Source organism: Tiliqua scincoides, chromosome 1, assembly GCF_035046505.1.
Source record: "Tiliqua scincoides isolate rTilSci1 chromosome 1, rTilSci1.hap2, whole genome shotgun sequence".
Lineage (NCBI taxonomy): Eukaryota > Metazoa > Chordata > Lepidosauria > Squamata > Scincidae > Tiliqua > Tiliqua scincoides.
In genome coordinates this window covers 256,081,293-256,099,410 of record NC_089821.1, presented here as the reverse complement: position 1 = coordinate 256,099,410, position 18,118 = coordinate 256,081,293, and the positions used below count along the sequence as shown (strand labels likewise).

Below are 18,118 nucleotides of genomic sequence, written 5' to 3'. Positions count from 1 at the left end.
TTTTCTTTGACCCTCAGATAAGTCGGGGGGAGGGTTAAACGGGTTTTTTTTACCTTAATTTTGTCTCATTTTATCTGAGGCCAGATCCTGAAAAATAACCTACCAGTAATTGTTATCTAAGAACTGTACAGTCTCTAATTTATTAAAATTTTTAGTAGAAGATCATAAGATATATTTTTATTCGTTAACTTTTTAAATTCTGGTCTTCACAACCTTTTTGCAATCACTGTCTGAGTAAGTGCATTGTAAACAGCATTATCAGTAGAACCATTAATCAAATCCTTCTTTGCCTGGTGTTTTAAACCAGAGACTCTACATATAAAATACAACATATAACACATAACTGGGAGTGTGCAATTCAATTCACAGCTGAAACAAGCAACAAAGACTGAGTGTGAGCAAGCACAGCTACACATAATTGCAACCTGATTTACTCAGAAGTAGACCCATTGCTTTCCATGGGTGGTGTTCTTAAGTAATAGCGCACTAAACCGTAGTCTGGGACTTTGTTTCAGATGGAAATGAAGATTACATCCAGGTGTTTTAAGAACCAGACATCTGCCAAACATTTGCAAAATGGTGCAGAAGGGTTGAGTTGTGATAAAAGAGAATGAGACTTGCTTGATTTGCCTTGATCCCTGGCTTACATTTTTCTCAGGAGGAATGAGTGAAAGGGTTAACATTGGCTGCAGCTTGCAGGGACTAATGCTCCTGTTGCCCTGGAGACAAATAGCCCTTTATTGCTGCATTGTCCTCTTACTCTCCCCTACCTGCCTGAATAGTTCTGACTCCTGAGTAGCCCACAGATAAGGCATGGAGATGATTTAGGCTTGATTTATTGGCAGAAATTTCTTGACTTATAGGTGAGTATTTATCGTATATTATTGCAGTGTAGTCCTCCATTTGCACCTCAGCATTTAAAATCTGGGATAGGGCTGGGATGTTTCCTGTTGAATGCATTTTAGGATTGCAGTAGTGATGCCTGAAACTCAGGCAGCCAGATTAAGCTGTTAAATCTAAAACAAGAAGCTTCAAATTTTATTTCCTGTCTCCGTTTTGCTTACATATTGACTTCATATTAACAGGTTTATATATGAAACAGAACATTTCAATGGTGTTGCTGAGCTACTTGAGATACTAGGAAGGTAGGTTTACTCTTCAGCTTATTGGCAAACTTAGTAGAGGAAAGAGTTTGGGGGGGACAACATTTGGTCTATATCATTGTTTCTCAAACTGTGGGTTGGGAAGTATCATTGTTGCTCAAACCAGGTGGGTCACAAGTTAATTTCAGGTGTGTCCCCCTTCATTTCAGTATTTTATTTTTAGTATATTAGGCTTGATGCCAATGTGGTATGTGACTACATTTGGGGAGATCTGTACTTTTAACAGGCTACATTGCAATATGCTTTTAACAATGATTGTCAATGGGGCTTACACCTGGGAAAGTGTGGGTAGGATTGTTAAAAAATTTTCCTGCTTGATGACGTCACTTCCAGGTTAATGAAATCACTTCTGGTGCGTTCTGACAGATTATTATTCTAAAATGTGGGTCCTGAGCTAAAATGCTGGACTGGTCTGTTCAATTAGATTTGAAGAGCTGTAATCTTGATTTTTTTTTTCCTGAGTGAAAAGGCAGCTGTTTAAACACATAGAAAGAAGTGATGGGTGGGGTGTCTGATGAGCAGCAACATATGAAATATATGGATGAATATAGACTCCTGTTCCACCTCTTAGTGAGAGGAACTATGGAGAAGTAAATGAAAGAGTTCACATGGAGAACTCGTTTTGCTACTGAACTTGGAATTGCATTCTGTGAGATTGGGGAACAGAACTGTGTCCTTAACCCAGGAATTTAGTCAGCTGCATCCAGCTTCGCCCTGAATGTTGGGTGGGTTTTGCTTCTGCTTTGTGTTAGCTTTTATATCTCCAGTTGCATCTAGCTAATTCACTAATTAACTGTTTCAGATGAACCTCAGGATCACTCCCTAACTACAGTGTCACAGTAGCAGATTGTGAATCCTTACCCTGCTTAATTAGTATCATATGCAAAATCTGTCCAAATGCTCTGTGATGCTGTGGCTTTGGGATAACTGGTAAACAGAGGTTGTCTGTGTAGCCCATGTATAGCCCATGATGTCTGTCCTCTTTCTAAAGTTTATAGTTCTGTTGTTCAGTTGCATGGTATATCTTATGCAGGGAAAATTCATTCAAAATAAAATACTGTCCAAATAAACAGTGTTAAAGCAAAAAAGGGCTTTATTGTTGAGGAATTTTTAGAGAAGGATTGGTGGATTGTCAGCCAGCTGCCCCCCCCCCCTCATTAACGAGGCTATTGTTAAAAGGACTGTTCAGTTTATTAAACTGATCTTAAAGGGATGCATTTTCCCCTTCTCCAGGGATCAGCACATTCCTTCTCATTTGCAGTGGCCATTTGTGTTGAGTCAAATCCGTGTATAAAAAATCCGTGTATAATAAGGCTGGACCTGTATAGAAAGTGCTTTTCCATGGGTGAAGAGTATTAAGATGTGTATTTGATTGCCAAGGGGGGCACCGACTTGTTACTCATTGCCTGGAATCTACTGCCCCATCAACTCCATCTTCAGTAACAGGATTAAAAATTTAACAGTCTTTATAGCTCTGGAGGCAAACTGAATCAGAGCTGTTCTTGTAGCTGCTTCACATTTATGAAGCGACTAATATTACCAGACCTCACAAAAACTGCACAGACTTCCAATTTTATGTGTTGGGTGGCTCAGTTGATCTTGTGCTAAATTTTTAGTATTCACTGTACATTTGACTAATACTGTACTCTTTAAACTTCAAAACAAAAATAAGCTTTCCTGTTTAACTTGTGTTTTTCAGTATTATCAATGGTTTTGCATTGCCATTGAAAGCAGAACATAAACAGTTCCTTATGAAGGTTCTTATTCCCATGCATACTGCAAAGGGATTAGCTTTATTTCATGCACAGGTATGTCTGTTAGATGGAATCAGATGATTTTTGTAAATGCAGAAATATTGTGCTATTGATCAGTTAGAGTACTATATACTGATTATTTGGTCTGAGTTTCCGCATCAGCCTATCTTGTGGCTAACAGTGTGTTTGTGCAGGATTTTTAAATGCTTCATGTGGTACATGTACTGCTTACCAGTGAAAAAGTTTACCTTACTGTGGGCACAATCTAGCCCTTGACTTGGGCTGGCACAAGTCCCTTGTGCCGGCCCAGGAGGGTCGTAAACATGCCATAAGGCATGTTTGTGCCTCCTCAGGTGGAAGCCGGGCTGGTGCTCAGAGAAGTGCCGGCCTGCAGAGGCTGATGGAAGCCTCTGCACCGGCTTCCTCCAAGCGCCTTGCGTCAGCATGGCTGCACCAACACAAGCAGCTCAGGTCGGCGGGAGGGAGACGTTCCTGGGCAGGGCGAGGGTGGGTGGTGGGTGGCCCTGGGGGCGAGTGGGTGAGGAGCAGGAGGCGGGGCTGGGATCCGGCAATTATGTTCCTGGGGAGAACGGAGCAGCTCCGAGCCGCTCCAAGCTCCAAGAAGTGGCACAAGTCTGAGGAAACCCATAGGGGCCAGCGGCCCTTACCCGGAGGTAAGGAAATGTTTCCCCTTGCCTCTGGCTGAGCAGTTTATAGCCCCTATTCTGAACTGGATACAGCACAAGCCTCTTTGGAATTGCCTGTTCCAGCGCAGGATAGGATTGCGCCCTGTGTCTAGTGTATAGATATTTTTCCTGAAGAACTTGATCAGTTCTTTGAATTTACAGTACTCCTTAGATGTGACCTGTAGATTGCACTTCCTAAAAAAAGAAATCAACCTAGCAGACAGGACCTTTAGTTTTGGCTCTACAATAGATTGCTGCATGACCTGAGCAAGTTTCTCACCATTAAAACAGGAATAATTTACCTATTACATGAAGGCATTAAGGGTGAATGTCTGTAAAGACCACTCCCCTGGAATGCCACCCTTCTGTCCACTTGTCAGTCTGACTTTTGGAAAGAAGCCAAACATGCTGCTTTTTCTGCTGCTTTATAGTGTTGAAATGCTGCAGCTGTTTCTTAGTTCTGATGCGGTTTTGTTTAAGGTTGCATTGTGACTCTGTATTCATTAGCTGCCTTGTTAATTTCTATAATGGAGTACTAGAGTAAAATTATTTTAAAAGTCTGTTCAGGGCATATCGACAGGACTGCTATCAGTGTACCTCTTCACACATACCCTAACCGCCCCTGCTGCAACTGCCTGCTGCAAGTGTCTGATGCTAGCTGGTATACTGAGATATTTGTAATAATAGTAATTAATATAAGAGGCAATTTAAATCCAAAACCTCAAGACTCATCCAGGTTTTTAATGCCCCTTGAATATACAGCAACACAGGTGTAGAGCCTTCAAGGGTGCTGTTTAAGTGGCCTGCAAACACATTGAGAATTCAGAAATTGGTTTATTTGAGAGTGATGGGTATGAGCTTAGACATTTAAGCCATTTTAAAATTGTGGAAGTATTGCTAAAAAGTGGGATAGAAGTGGAGATGATGCAAAGCATTTTCACATATGATAGACATATCTTGCCCAGTTGTCAAAAGTAGAATCACTTAAAAAATTGCTCAATATTGCCCACAGAAATATCAGGAAATCGCTTAGGTACTCTATGCATTGATGGATATGTTCCAAGTAAATATGAAGAACTGGCAGCAAATTTAAGTGCAGCCTAGATGGTAATAGTGTATAAGTAGTGTATCAATCACCATCTAAGCTTCACTTTTGACTGTTTTCTTCTTGCATGCATCCGATTGCTTCTACAGAGAGATTGGAGGCAATCCTTGGGCTGGTACACTTCCACCTCTGTACACTTGACTAGGGGAGAAGTGAACTATCAAACCAGGAGATCCTGGAGGTGGGATATCCACATTGATCCTATGAGAATAAGTTTTCTTTAAATGAATGCTTCCTGGAGCAGTAATTCAGTCTTCCCTACTATGAAGGCAGTAGAGAATGTATGAGCCCAAGGTCTCAATTTGATCCAAGGTCTTCCATGTTCAGGTGCAGCATTTATCCAATTTTGAGTAACTTTCTATAATTCTAATAATTATGAATGGCTCACAAAGTATTGTGCATGCTTTGAAATAAATGAGACTGAAGCAATATTCTTACCAATGGAAACAGTTAAACCTTTTTTACCTGAATTCTAGCTGGCCTATTGTGTTGTTCAGTTCCTGGAGAAAGATATGACATTAACAGAGCCAGTAAGTAAACTACCCATTTTGAGCATTTTTGTTGTTTTGGTGTGGTTATATTCAGTTTACATTTAAATATAATTTTTTTTGATGTTTTAATATGAACATTCACCATTAGGGCTAGTTGACCACTGAATAACCATAAATTCTATCAAATCTTATATTAATTGCATGAGAGGCTTCACTCTGATTTCCCGCCAAGAGCTTATTGTTGACATGCAGTCTGGATGTGGGTATTTTGGAAGTGGGCAGTGTCTGACTCTAATATTTATTTCAGTGGAACTCAAGCAAGAAGCCTGTATATGTCCTGTTGAAATGAATGGAAGATACTTGCCAATTTTTGCTTGATGAACTGTGCCAAGCAAATAAGAAATAGGTATAGCTTTTCAAAGACAAAATAGACTTAATTCCAAGAAAGGCATACAAGAATTGTTTTAATAATAAGTTGCTTAATGTAATAATTCTGAGGATTGTCCTTTTAAAATTTTGTAACTACCAAACTCTGATACATGGTTGAACCAAAAGTATCATCACAAGTCAAAATATTGATCAAACAGTCTCATTTATAGTCAGTAGTAGACATTAACATTTGTTCTCTTTATTCCCTGTGCATTCAAGTCTTAATTCTAGTAATGTTCTGACTTTGGTTTTAATTTTGTATCTTTGTAAGGTCATCAGAGGATTGCTCAAATTTTGGCCAAAAACTTGCAGCCAGAAAGAGGTCAGTCTTACCCATTTCTATATCTAGTGCTCTGCACCAGTGGCTGTTGTGGAAAAGTTGGGATTAGGTCTATTTAACTTTAAATGTAAACTGTAAGATTTTTTCCCCTTGACTTGGGGCAGTTGAGCCTATAATTGGGAACTTAAAAACATCTGTGAGACTGAATTGGGAGGGGGTAGGAGTGAGTTGTGCTATCCTATAAAATCTCGCCCAGCTAGTGAGGGAGAAGTTAGCTGCTTTGTGTTCTGCTAAGCTTTTTGTTGTTACCTAGATTGTATTACGGAGAAAGATCTATTAGATGAGAGCTAGAGTTTTCCTATTAGTTTAAGTACTTTATTCTGCCAGTATTTGCATGGTATATTGTTCTGTACCTTCTTATATATTTTATATTGGCAACCTTCAGTCTCGAAAGACTATGGTGTCGCGCTCTGAAAGGTGGTTCTGGCACAGCGTCTAGTGTGGCTGAAAAGGCCAATCCGGGATTGACAATCCCTTCCACACCAGGAGCAAGTGCAGTCTGTCCCTGGTCTGTCTCCCTGGCTATGGGCTGCCCTTCTTTGCCTCTTAGCCTCAGACTGTTGGCCAAGTGTCTTCAAACTGGGAAAGGCCATGCTGCACAGCCTGCCTCCAAGCAGGCCGCTCAGAGGCCAGGGTTTCCCACTTGTTGAGGTCCATTCCTAAGGCCTTCAGATCCCTCTTGCAGATGTCCTTGTATCACAGCTGTGGTCTACCTGTAGGGCGCTTTCCTTGCACGAGTTCTCCATAGAGGAGATCCTTTGGGATCCGGCCATCATCCATTCTCACAACATGACCAAGCCAACGCAGGCGTCTCTGTTTCAGCAGTGCATACATGCTAGGGATTCCAGCACATTCCAGGACTGTGTTGTTAGGAACTTTGTCCTGCCAGGTGATGCCGAGAATGCGTCAGAGGCAGCGCATGTGGAAAGCGTTCCGTTTCCTCTCCTGTTGTGAGCGGAGAGTCCATGACTCGCTGCAGTACAGAAGTGTACTCAGGACGCAAGCTCTGTAGACCTGGATCTTGGTATGTTCCGTCAGCTTCTTGTTGGACCAGACTCTCTTTGTGAGTCTGGAAAACGTGGTAGCTGCTTTACCGATGCACTTGTTTAGCTCGGTATCGAGAGAAAGAGTGTCGGAGATCGTTGAGCCAACGATCGTTGATCGTTGTACCTTCTTAATACTATGTGTTTAAAGTGATTGTATGGAAATAAATTACCCTTCTTTTACTGATCTTGGAGGAGTTTGGGTTCTCTCGGGTCCAGATTGGTTAGTATCTGGAAGTAAGAGTCCCTTAGAACCACACAGTTGCCTGTTGTAGTAGAAGGGGGGCAGGCAGCCTGTGTGTGATAGTGGCATCGCTAGGGGGAGTGCAAGGGGTGCAGGCCACACAGGGTGACACGCAAAGTGGGGGGTGACACCACGGCTGGCCAAAATTTTTTAAATCTTGGTATTTTCAAATAATACAATCATTACACTATCATTCAAAGTTTAACTTCATGCAAAATGCAATGAAACAAACTGTGTTGAAGTATATCTCTTCTATCAAAAGTTATAACCAAAAAAACCAGTGGGATTGGTGCGATGGGGCATTACCATGCCCACCACCTGAGGTGTTGCTCCACTCTTTGCATGGGAGGAAGTCCATCATGGAGGTGACGCGCTGGCCTCCTGCACCAAGTGATGCAAACCCTAGTGATGCCATTGCTCTGCACTTACCGTATTTATCGGCGTATAACACGCACTTTTTCCCCCTGAAAATAGGGGGCAAATGATGTATGCGTGTTATACGCCGATGTCCAGGGAACGGAATCCTCTTTAAGGGATCCCGTTCCCAATAGTGCCTAGCGGCGGCGCAGCGTCGTGACGTGATGTCAGCGCTGCGCCCGCCGCATATTATCACAGCCGCTGGCAGCTGATGAATATGGTAAGTGGAGACCCTTTCTTTGGGGAGGGGAGGGGGAGGGATTGAGGTGAGGTGGCATAAGTAATGCTTTGGATGGTGAAGAAGATGAGCTGATTTATGAAGATAGTAGCAGTGAAAGCAGCAGTGTTCATTGCGATTTTGAAGATAGCAGTGAAGATGAAGAGTTTCCTGGTTTCCCAGATAGTGATTTCTGAGTAAACTTTTGTAAAAACAAAATATCCAAGTTTCTTTTGTTAAAACAGTTGCTTTTACTGTCCTTTTACATTATTTACCTTATATGTGGTAATAATATTAATAAAAAAAAGTTCTGAGCTACCCTTATTTTTTTCCTGAAATTTCCCTCTTAAAATGAAGATGCGTGTTATACGCCTGTGCGTGTTATACGCCGATAAATACGGTAGTTCAGTCAAGTTATGTAAACTGAGGGAGGGATAAAGAGATCTGTCTTAGTGAAGTTGTTTACACCTGAACACATTGAGTCTTGGTTGAAGCTTCTGCTAATTCCAGCAATGACTGTACTTGCCATTCTGATTAATAACTTGTGGTTGTCCAAGTTGCCAGAGAATGCTTGTACTTTAAAATTTCCTTTTGTTCTTTAGCACTGTTCTGCTTGTGGGCAAAGTGTATAGGTGGGGAACCCTCCTGTACTGTCTATTTGACCTTTAATTTGAATTGGTGTTTACACAGGTAATGCCAATGCAAGCAAGACCTTTAAAACAGTAATTGTGTGAGGCTAGCATGTTTTTAATGCTCTAAGCCAGCCGAAAATCTATAAAAAGGTGTGCCCACCCTGCCGATTGAACACCCCCAGCCACTTATGTAGTTGCTGTAGTAGTATAACCCATGGTTGTAGACTTGATTGAAAAAGCTTTAAAAAAGGGGTGGGGAGGAAGTGAGAGCCAAAGATGGGTGGTAAGGGGAGAGTGCTATAGTTCCTGCAGCGCAATGGAGGAGAATATGTAGGGAACAGCTGAATCTCAGTTGCTTGAAAAAGTAGCTGTTCATTTCCACATCTGTAGCTTTCTTTCCTGCCATGATTCCCAACCTTTAGGAGACTGCAGACCACTGAGGCAAAAACTGGAATTGCTGTGGACCACATGCAACCCCCTACCTCTGCACACAAAAAAATACATTTAAATTTGTAAGGTGGCCCTCATTATCCACTGGATAATGGATATTCAAAACCATAGGTTTCAGCTGTGCTCCTCTCACCTGAGGCTGCTAACATCCACCCATGGCCTCTGCACGCTTCAGAAGAGCCTCCAGAGGTGAGAGGAGCACAGCTCCCCAGACCTGTGGGTAATGCAGGTACCAAACCCATGGATAAAGCAAGCTGCCTGTAATTAGAAAAGACTTATTCGAGATTTATTATTTATAGAGAAGTTTTGTGGTTTTCTGCTTTTGCCTGCCAGCTGCAGCTACAGGCGGTCTGTTCTTCACCCTCTCTGGTGGTCCTTGTGGTACTGCTTGCTCAGCGAAACACTGGAAGTCATCAAAAGTGTTTTTTTTTTCATGAGGCCTTGCAAACCACTTTTCAGGATCTTGCGGACCACCTGTGGTTCCCAGACCCACTGGTTGGGAACCAGTAGTGTGTGTGTGTGTGTGTGTGTGAGAGAGAGAGAGAGAATCGAAGTATTACTTTACAGACTTTTGTCTAAATGATTTTCTTTTTAACAGGTCATGTTTTTAGGTGAAATTGAAGAAATACTTGATGTAATAGAGCCAACGCAGTTTAGAAAAATACAAGATCCTCTCTTTAAACAGATAGCTAAGTGTGTGTCAAGTTCACACTTTCAGGTATATAATATGGTAATTTTAATTTTTGTTTAAAATTGGTACTACCCAACTTCATAGTCTTGATATTCTATAATGTGTATTTCAGGTTGCAGAAAGGGCTTTGTACTTCTGGAATAATGAATACATTCTTGGTCTGATTGAGGAGAACATTGATACAATTTTGCCAATTATGTTTGGTAGTTTATACAAGATCTCCAAAGAACACTGGAATCCGTATGTACATTTTACTATTCAGTCTTTTAAAGTGTTTTGCATAATTACTTTATTATCCTCTGTCTTAAATCTCATGCTGAAAAGCATTTTTGTACATATACTCAGTTCAAGGAGGTGCTCCCTATTATTATACCAGAAATCAAATGTGTGGTAAAAGAATGAATAATGTATACAATGGAATGGAATAGAATGCATGCTTTTGAAGATTCTTGGAATAATGATGATTTAAAATTGTTGAGTAAAAATGAAAAGAGCATGTTTGCATGGAACTAGAACTGCCGAATCACAGCAGTGTCCTGAAATAAGATTACATATGAATTTGTTGTCTTAAAAACTTCTTGTAATAGTGACTTATGAGCCTTCATTGTAACTATTATTAATACATACTGTTTTTCAACTATCCAAATTCACAAGATGGTTTACAGAGTAAGGGAGCAATCCTGACCCGGGCTTGGGTTGGCTTTAAGGCACGTTTGCGCCTCTTTGGGAGTCGACTAGGTCGGCGCACAGAGACGCACTGGCCTCCACAGGTTGGAACAAGCCTCCGTGCTGACAGAGGCACCGAACCTCCCTTGCCTCTGTTTCCCCTTGACTCTGGCTGAGCCGCTTTTGGCCCCTATCCTGCACTGGATACAGCACAAGCCTCCTGGCTTGCCTGTTCCAGCACAGGATAGATTGCGCCCTAAAAGAATAATCACACCCTTTGCATTATGAGCACATCCGAAAAAGAAGGAACATAAGCATAACATACCTATTATTTGCTTTTAAAATGTAATATATTGTCCTTTATTAAACTGTGTTTAAGGTTTATTTTCATGAACTATTTGTGAATAAAGGTTGTCATTGTCGAATCCATTCATCATTATGGATATGGACTCTGAAAAGTGACTACTGCAATGTGTTCAAGGGTGAAACTAGATAGGACTTGAAATGCAGTAGTGCATTTTTTTCTCTTAAGATTAAAGTTGTGGAGGAAACTGATTAGGATTTGAACTGTGGAATCCTTTTCCCATGAAATCCTTTCTCCTGTTGCTGTTTGCCATAGGTGTGAAACTGTTAGTTGTACTCATATTTTATTACTCCTAGGATAAAATAACAGCTTTGAGGTTTCATATCTTGTTTAAAACCACTCTGTTTTAGGAGGAGGAAGCTGATTGTGTAGACTTTGAGGTAGAAATTGGTTCTTGAACACTGCCAGGAGTAATGCTTCTTAAAATCAGTTATTTTGGAATATCTTTTCTCATGAATTGAAAAGGTGAAACTGTAAATAAATTAGGCTGAATAGTGTAAATAAGGTCCTCCAGTATGTTGCAGTCTACGTACTTGTTGGGGAATCTGTTCTCCCAACATATTGTGTTCTCTCCCCTCCCCCCCGCCCAAGAATGAAATCTCAATCTTGAACTCTTCCTAAATATGAAAACTGAATGTTAAATAAGTATTAACTTAGAGTGGTTTCAAGCTATGAAGAAGCTTCAGAAAGTTTCTTTGATAAATCAGCTAAGAATTTCTATTTTGGATTCCAGAATTCTTTTGCTAGCATTTCGTTTGAAAAATTTCCACGCCATGATTTTTTTTGTCAGAGGTGTATGATGGCAGAGTACTGGGGGAACTCTGCTCTGTTTTAAAGTTGTGATTCTTAGTTTTGTTTTTTCTCTTGGAAATGGTTGCTATAGGCTGTCATTTTGTGAATGGTTACTGTGATGCATCTTGGGTAATGGGGATATGCTTTCACCATGCCAGTGAATACTGTGGGCAGTTGACGTCCTGGGGTGGGCGTGGGGAAGAATCTTATTGCAAAATGTCTTTCATTTCTATGAGGAGTGTCACAGGAAAAAAATGCAGGGTAAAGTTAAAAACAAATTATTTTGGTTCAGCTGAGGGTTCATCTTGCAAGCAAGTTTTATGCTTGAAAGCTGCAGACAAATCTCAAGTCTAAAGAGCAGAGAAACCTCACCTCATTTCTAACTGTGCTGTAAATACTGTACATGAGAATATGATATTAGCTTTTTGCTATTGCAGTATCTGTTTAGATCTGATGCATGTCCTTTGTGTCTTTTTTTAATGGCTGTTGGCTGGTATTTCTGGTATTTAGATTGTGAGCCCTTTTGGGACAAGGGACTGCTTGTTTTGATTTTCTGTGTGAACCACTTCCAGGTTTTTTTATTGAAAAGTGATATATAAATATTCTTAGAGAAAATAACTGTTTTGATAGACACTACATTACAATACTGTCCTTTCATTTATACTAGCCTCTTGTGACCTTGGAGCTATTTATTATAGCAATCATCAGTGTAGTTGGATTAGGTGGAGCCACTTTGCTGTTTTCAAGCTTCATTAATCAGGCAGTGACTAAGCCAGATATACCCAGTGCACACATTAAAAGTCCTCAAGCTGCATGTATTTGAGAGAAAGCATTTGTTTTAAAACTCTCTCATATTACATTGCTGTTACTTACTCTACATAAAGTTACTACATAATGCAAGCAGAAGTCAGACATTCAGACAATGTTGGAAATCAGTCATCATGCATGCCTCTTAACTTGTGGTGTTTTACTTCTTGTTCTAGAACCATTGTAGCATTAGTGTATAATGTGCTGAAAACGCTGATGGAGATGAACGGAAAACTATTTGATGAACTCACAAGCTCTTATAAAGCAGAAAGACAAAGGTATTTTACTTTTTTTATTTTATCTATGTAGAATGTCCTTGAAAGCAGTCCCCTGTTGTTAGCATTGGCTAACTTGGCATTGCTCAGCAAAACAGCCAGTTTATCTTAAGCAATAAACTTGTTCTCCAGTGTCTAGCAGTCATTTTCCTTTCCTTAAAACAAACAAAACAGACTTTCTCTACAAATCCATTTCTTCTGTGGGTCCATGCCTGGACTACGGTTTCTCACTTTTTCTGCACAACCTGCTGCTCTATAGCCCTTGCTTCTTCTTTACCCAATCCTGTCTTCCCTCTTTTGTTTTTTCCTAGGGCTTCTACTTAGACAATAAGTTATAGACTCCCTGAGTAAGAGCTATTTTAGTTTTATGCTCCATATAGCTCATAGTGCCCAATTACATTAAAAATTACTGGTATGTTTTTAAATGATATTTTTCTTAAGGGATCATAGTATTTTTCTAATCATATTTGATCAATCAAGTACAGATAAAGATCAATCAAGTGATCTTTATCTGTATAAGATATAGCCAGCTTCTTCAGTTCACAGGGCGACTCCCTCCCTAGTCAGTCTGCTTGGGACGGAGCTCTTCAGACACATTGCAATTCATTCTCTCTCTCTCTCTCCTCCTCCTCCTCCCACTCTTCACCCCTGGCCAATTCCCTCAGCATTGTAGGAGAGCATGTGTCTCTGAGCCTCCTGAGAAGAATGCTATGTGGGTAACTGGAAACTTTGGCAGCAAAACTGTCTTTGACCAATCCAGTGTCACTCTCAGGCTTCCTTCCAACATGGGAATGGAAAGATATCCCAGAGGCCTCTTTGTCATCCTTCCCTTTCAGTAGAGAGCTGATGTATTGTAATGGCTATGTAAATCTATTGAGCTTTATAACTGAGTAGGGATTTCAACCTTTGTCTCCCAGGTGCTGGTCTGACTCTAACTGCTATACCAGATGTTTTCATGAGAAATTGTCTAGTATTTGCTTCATACAATTCATTCATGTACCAAAAGCAAGTGAAAGCAGACTCTCACAATTGTGAGATTCTGTCCATCCGTGAAGATAGATTCCCTGTTTTGAGAAAATTCAAGCAGCAGGCCTCAGAGGTGGAATTATTTAACCTGGCTGGCCATGTTCCTCACCTTAACAAAACCAAAGTGCTTCTTGCATTGCCGAAGTAAATTGTCTCCCATTTAGAAAGCTATTGTAACAGTATAGTATATACTGTAGATACCTGCCTATAAGAAATTTCTACCAATAAATCAACCTTAGATCGCCTCCTCGCCTTATCTGTGGGTCACTCGGGTCAGGGCTATTCAGGCATGTTGCGGCAGCCAGGAGAAACCCAGAGGAGAACAAAAGGACATGGAGGAGAATAAGTTCTTGCCTCTCTCCCTCCCTCCGGGCTGTTCCATTACACCAAAGGGGGAATAGCACACAGTACTGCATAAGCATTTTGTTAATCTCTTCAAAAACAGTGGTGAGGCTCAGATTCTTTTCCCCCTTTCAATCAGGCTACAGGACAATTAGTCTCCAGGACAAGCTGGAGCCAAAGTTAACATTTTCACTCTTCCCTTCTGTACCATTTTGCAATGTTTGGCAGAGGTCTGGTTTTTTAAACATCAGGATGTAATCCTCATTTACATCTGAAACAAAGTCCCAGGCCCAAAGTTGTGAAGACCAGAATTAACAAAAATTAATGAATAAAAATCTATCTTATGATCTTTTACAATATTTTGAACAAATCAGACTGTACTTGAGAATAACACCCATGGAAAGTAATAGGGTCTACTTCTGAGTAAATCAGGTTGCAACTTTGTGTAGCTGCACTTGCTCACACTCATTCCTGATTGCTTTTCTCTCCACTGTGAATTGAATTGCACACTCCCAGTTGTGTGTTACGTTGTATGTTATACGTAGAGCCTCTGTCTTAACACACCACGCACCTTAAAGAGGAATTTGATTAATATAATGGTTCTACTGGTATGCTATTTATAGTGCACTTACTCCGATAGTGATTGCAAAAAGGTTGTGAAGACCAGAATTAAAATAATTAATGAATAAAAATCTATCTTATGATCATTTACTGTATTTTTAACAAATCAGATTGTACAGTTCTTAGGTAACAATCACAGATTGAGTCTCATTATTCACGAAAGTTCAGTTCCAAGAACTCACGTGGATGGCAAAAAATGCACTATAGCAAATCAATTTAAAAAACAAAGTCACGTTGCTCTGGTGATTTAAAAACAGCCTTGATGACCTTTGTAATGCACATAGAGGCAATCAGTCTATCTCTAGGAGCTCAGGCTTCACTAGGTGGCAGCAGTCCCCTCCCTTCACCAGGGGCCCTGGCAAGGAGGAAAGAACGGAGAAGGTGATAATTGCTGCCATTTAGTCTTCTTACATGCTGAGGGGGAAGGGAGGAGTGAAACCTGCAGAGAGAATGATTGATGGATTGTCAGCTGGCTGCTCTCTCTGGCATTATTAAACAACTGTTTTCCTTTAAAGGGCACTTCTCATCAGCTTTGAGATAGAAAAATCCGTGGCTGCTTAGGTTATACCTGTAATCACTTGTATGACTGTCTCTCTGCAACAGTAAAAGGCAGTTTTTTTGAACTGTGATTTTAAAGGGGTGCATTTTTCCCCTTCTCAAGGGATCAGCACATTCCTTCTCATTTGCGGGGCCATTCGTGTTGTCAAATCCATGTAGAAAAAAACTGTGTATAACAAGGCTGAACCTGTACTGGTAATATTATTTATCACCAATTATTTTTCAGGCTCCGACCTTGGTTAAAATCAAAATCGGCCACCTTGGGTACCCTTCGGGGAGAAAGGCAGAGTATAAACCTAATAAATAAATTATAGTCAGGCACCTCTTTAAGTTTAACCTCCCCCTACTTGTCTGAGGGTCATAAATTTCCATGATTTTTTGTTCAAAACCTGCACTCAGCTTATTTGTGAGATCGACTTATGCTCGAGTGTCTGTGGTATTGCTCATATAGTTGAGATTTATTGTAGTTTCCTGTATTGTGTTGCTGTTTGCACTCCACCTCCTCCTCCTCCTCCTCCTCCTCCTCCTCCTACTACTACTACTACTAATAATAATAATAATAATACAGGTATTTATATACTGCCTTTCTTGGTCTTTATTCAAGACTTTATTCAAGGCGGTTTACATAGGCAGGCTTATTTAAATCCCCGTAGGGATTTTTACAATTGAAAGAAGGTTATATCTTTCAAGAACCACAACAGTCCAGATGTTTCTTTCTGATCTGGTTTCACATTCTGGCCTCCATCCTCCCATGCTCAGAGCAGATGGAATAGCTCGGCTTCAGCTTGTCAGCTGCTTCAAGGTCACACGGTGCCAGTGGCCTCGAACTGGCGACCTTCGGATGTTATCTTCAGGCAAATGGAGGCTCTACCCTCTAGACCAGACCTCCTGCCTTCTCAGAGGCATATAGTAGAATCTATGCAAGCTCATGCTAAAGATAATCCAGTTAATCTCCAAACCTGCATTACTGTGAAACTGGATGTAGTGCATAATGGTCAGTGACACAATTTGTTTTGCTTTTCTGCAGAGAGAAGAAGAAAGAGCTTGAAAGAGAAGAATTGTGGATGAAGCTAGAGGAACTAAAGCTAAAGAAAGCTCTGGCTGAACAGCAGGAGAACATGTCCTCTACAATTGATTCAAGTGCCAAATAAGAACGACAGCCTCTCTTTGTGAGGCAAACCTTTTATACACAGGTTTTTTTTAAATATGTAAAAAATGCAAAGACAAACCTCATCAGTATATTAGAAATGGCCATTCCCCTCCCCCCGGCAAAATGTAAATGAAAATTTTTGAACTGAAATACAGTAATTGAATGTGACATTATTTACCACAGCATATTGTAAATGTGTCTAATCATTGCTATATTCTGACATTTCACAAAAATGCGTAGTCCATGATGTGTGTGATTTAATTACGGGAGTGGTGAAAAATTATGACTTGAATTTTTCTTTTTTAAAAAATTGTGTTGCACATAGGCATAGAAGTCAGCTATTTTATATTCCCCCCCCCCCAATGTACATTTCACATTACTGCAGGCTTTGGCTGAGATTCTGGAAGAGACTTCTAGCTGTGCTGTATTTTCTCAAATGAAATGAAGGCTGCATTGAACTCATTGGGGCTTGTTTCTGAGTAAACTTGCATAAAATTGGGTTTCAAGATAGATTTACTTCTGTGACTGAATAAGATGCACATTTGCTCATTACACTGCCACAGATTTCAGGGCTATTGCTATATAGAGCAGGGGTGTCAAACATAAGGCCCGCAGGCTGAATACAGCCCCGGACGCTCTTTAGCTGGCCCCAGTGATTATTGCATTCTACCAGTACCATCATCAGGTGCTTTCAGTTGCTGAGCTGTAATGTAAGGCCTTGGCAGAAGTGGCACCACTGAAAGGGCAGACTGCATGATGCTGCTCTCCCAGAGACTGCTACTCTCCCAGCATTGTCCTTTCAATCGTGCTGCTTCTGCCAAAGAGCTGGGAAGGAGAGACCAAAATAGGCCTCAGAAGGCGAGGAACAGTACAGAGCAAGAGGCAGACCTAGAGGGGTGAGAAAGGGAGATGCTGCTCATGTAGGTCATCTTTTCAGCAGTGCTGCTTCTGCTGAGGCATCGCTTTGCAGGCCACCTCTCTGCTGTTGAGCTGCAAAGTGGCAATGTTGAAAGGGTGGTCTGCATGACAGTTGGGCTCTTCTGTATCTTGAAAATACGATCATGGTTTTCATATTTTCTCTTCTGTCATTTGCAGCTAATGAAGTGAGAAAAAGTGCTTATTTCTGGTCATCACTTGCTTAATGCTGTTAGCTCCTGCTTAATGACATCTCTTCTGGCTCACAGCACACCACCATGAATGCTTTTTGGCCCTTTGTATGAAACAAGTTTGACACCCCTGGTATAGCGTGTTCTAAGAGTCATGGAGTGGGAAGATGTGTTTAAATAAAGCACACATGAAAAGTCTGATGCAGCACACATTATCTGACCTTTTTGAAAGGATACAGAGGAAACATCAAGTTTCAGTGAAAAATTGTCTTGCTTCCCACGTAGCTTTCATGTCTGGGGCATTCTGTAGTTATGCTTCTAATCCTATAACCGAGGATGGAACTTCTTTTTGAGCCTTTAGGTGAGGTTCCTAATCCTAGCCCTGAAGTTCTTGCGGAACATGCCATAGCGGTTCTCTCCTGAATTGACTCTACGAGATTATGGCTTGGTTGTACAATTCCTATCCAGATATGAACAGTCTGTGACAAAATAGTTTTCTTTTTGTTTAAGGAAAATACAGTGCAGTTGTTTAAGATGAGGATAGCTGACTGTAGAACTCTTGTCTGTTTTTACTTGATCAGGTGGGGGTTTTTTTGCAGATCTTTCTATTAGAGTACCATTCCAAGTCTCTTACATTGCAATTGTGTGGAAAATGGTTTTGTACTGAAAGACTGAGGGATTGAGCAGCATTCAATAAAGTCTTTATGTTTGTAATTAGTGCTGTATATTACCATCTTTGTAGTTAAATT

At 40.7% G+C, this 18,118-nt stretch overlaps 1 protein-coding gene across 1 annotated transcript in view; it reads left to right on the top strand.

The window, feature by feature from the left end:
- Nucleotides 1–18,083, top strand: part of PPP2R5A (protein phosphatase 2 regulatory subunit B'alpha) — an 81,112-nt gene extending 63,029 nt beyond the window's left edge. The window contains 9 exon segments of the mRNA XM_066619812.1: nucleotides 1,086–1,145; nucleotides 2,863–2,971; nucleotides 5,185–5,238; nucleotides 5,900–5,950; nucleotides 9,570–9,689; nucleotides 9,775–9,902; nucleotides 12,468–12,569; nucleotides 16,141–16,248; nucleotides 16,250–18,083. Of these exon segments, the coding sequence (XP_066475909.1) occupies nucleotides 1,086–1,145; nucleotides 2,863–2,971; nucleotides 5,185–5,238; nucleotides 5,900–5,950; nucleotides 9,570–9,689; nucleotides 9,775–9,902; nucleotides 12,468–12,569; nucleotides 16,141–16,248; nucleotides 16,250–16,286 (769 nt within the window). The 3' untranslated portion in view covers nucleotides 16,287–18,083.
- The last annotated feature ends 35 nt before the right edge of the window (nucleotides 18,084–18,118 follow it).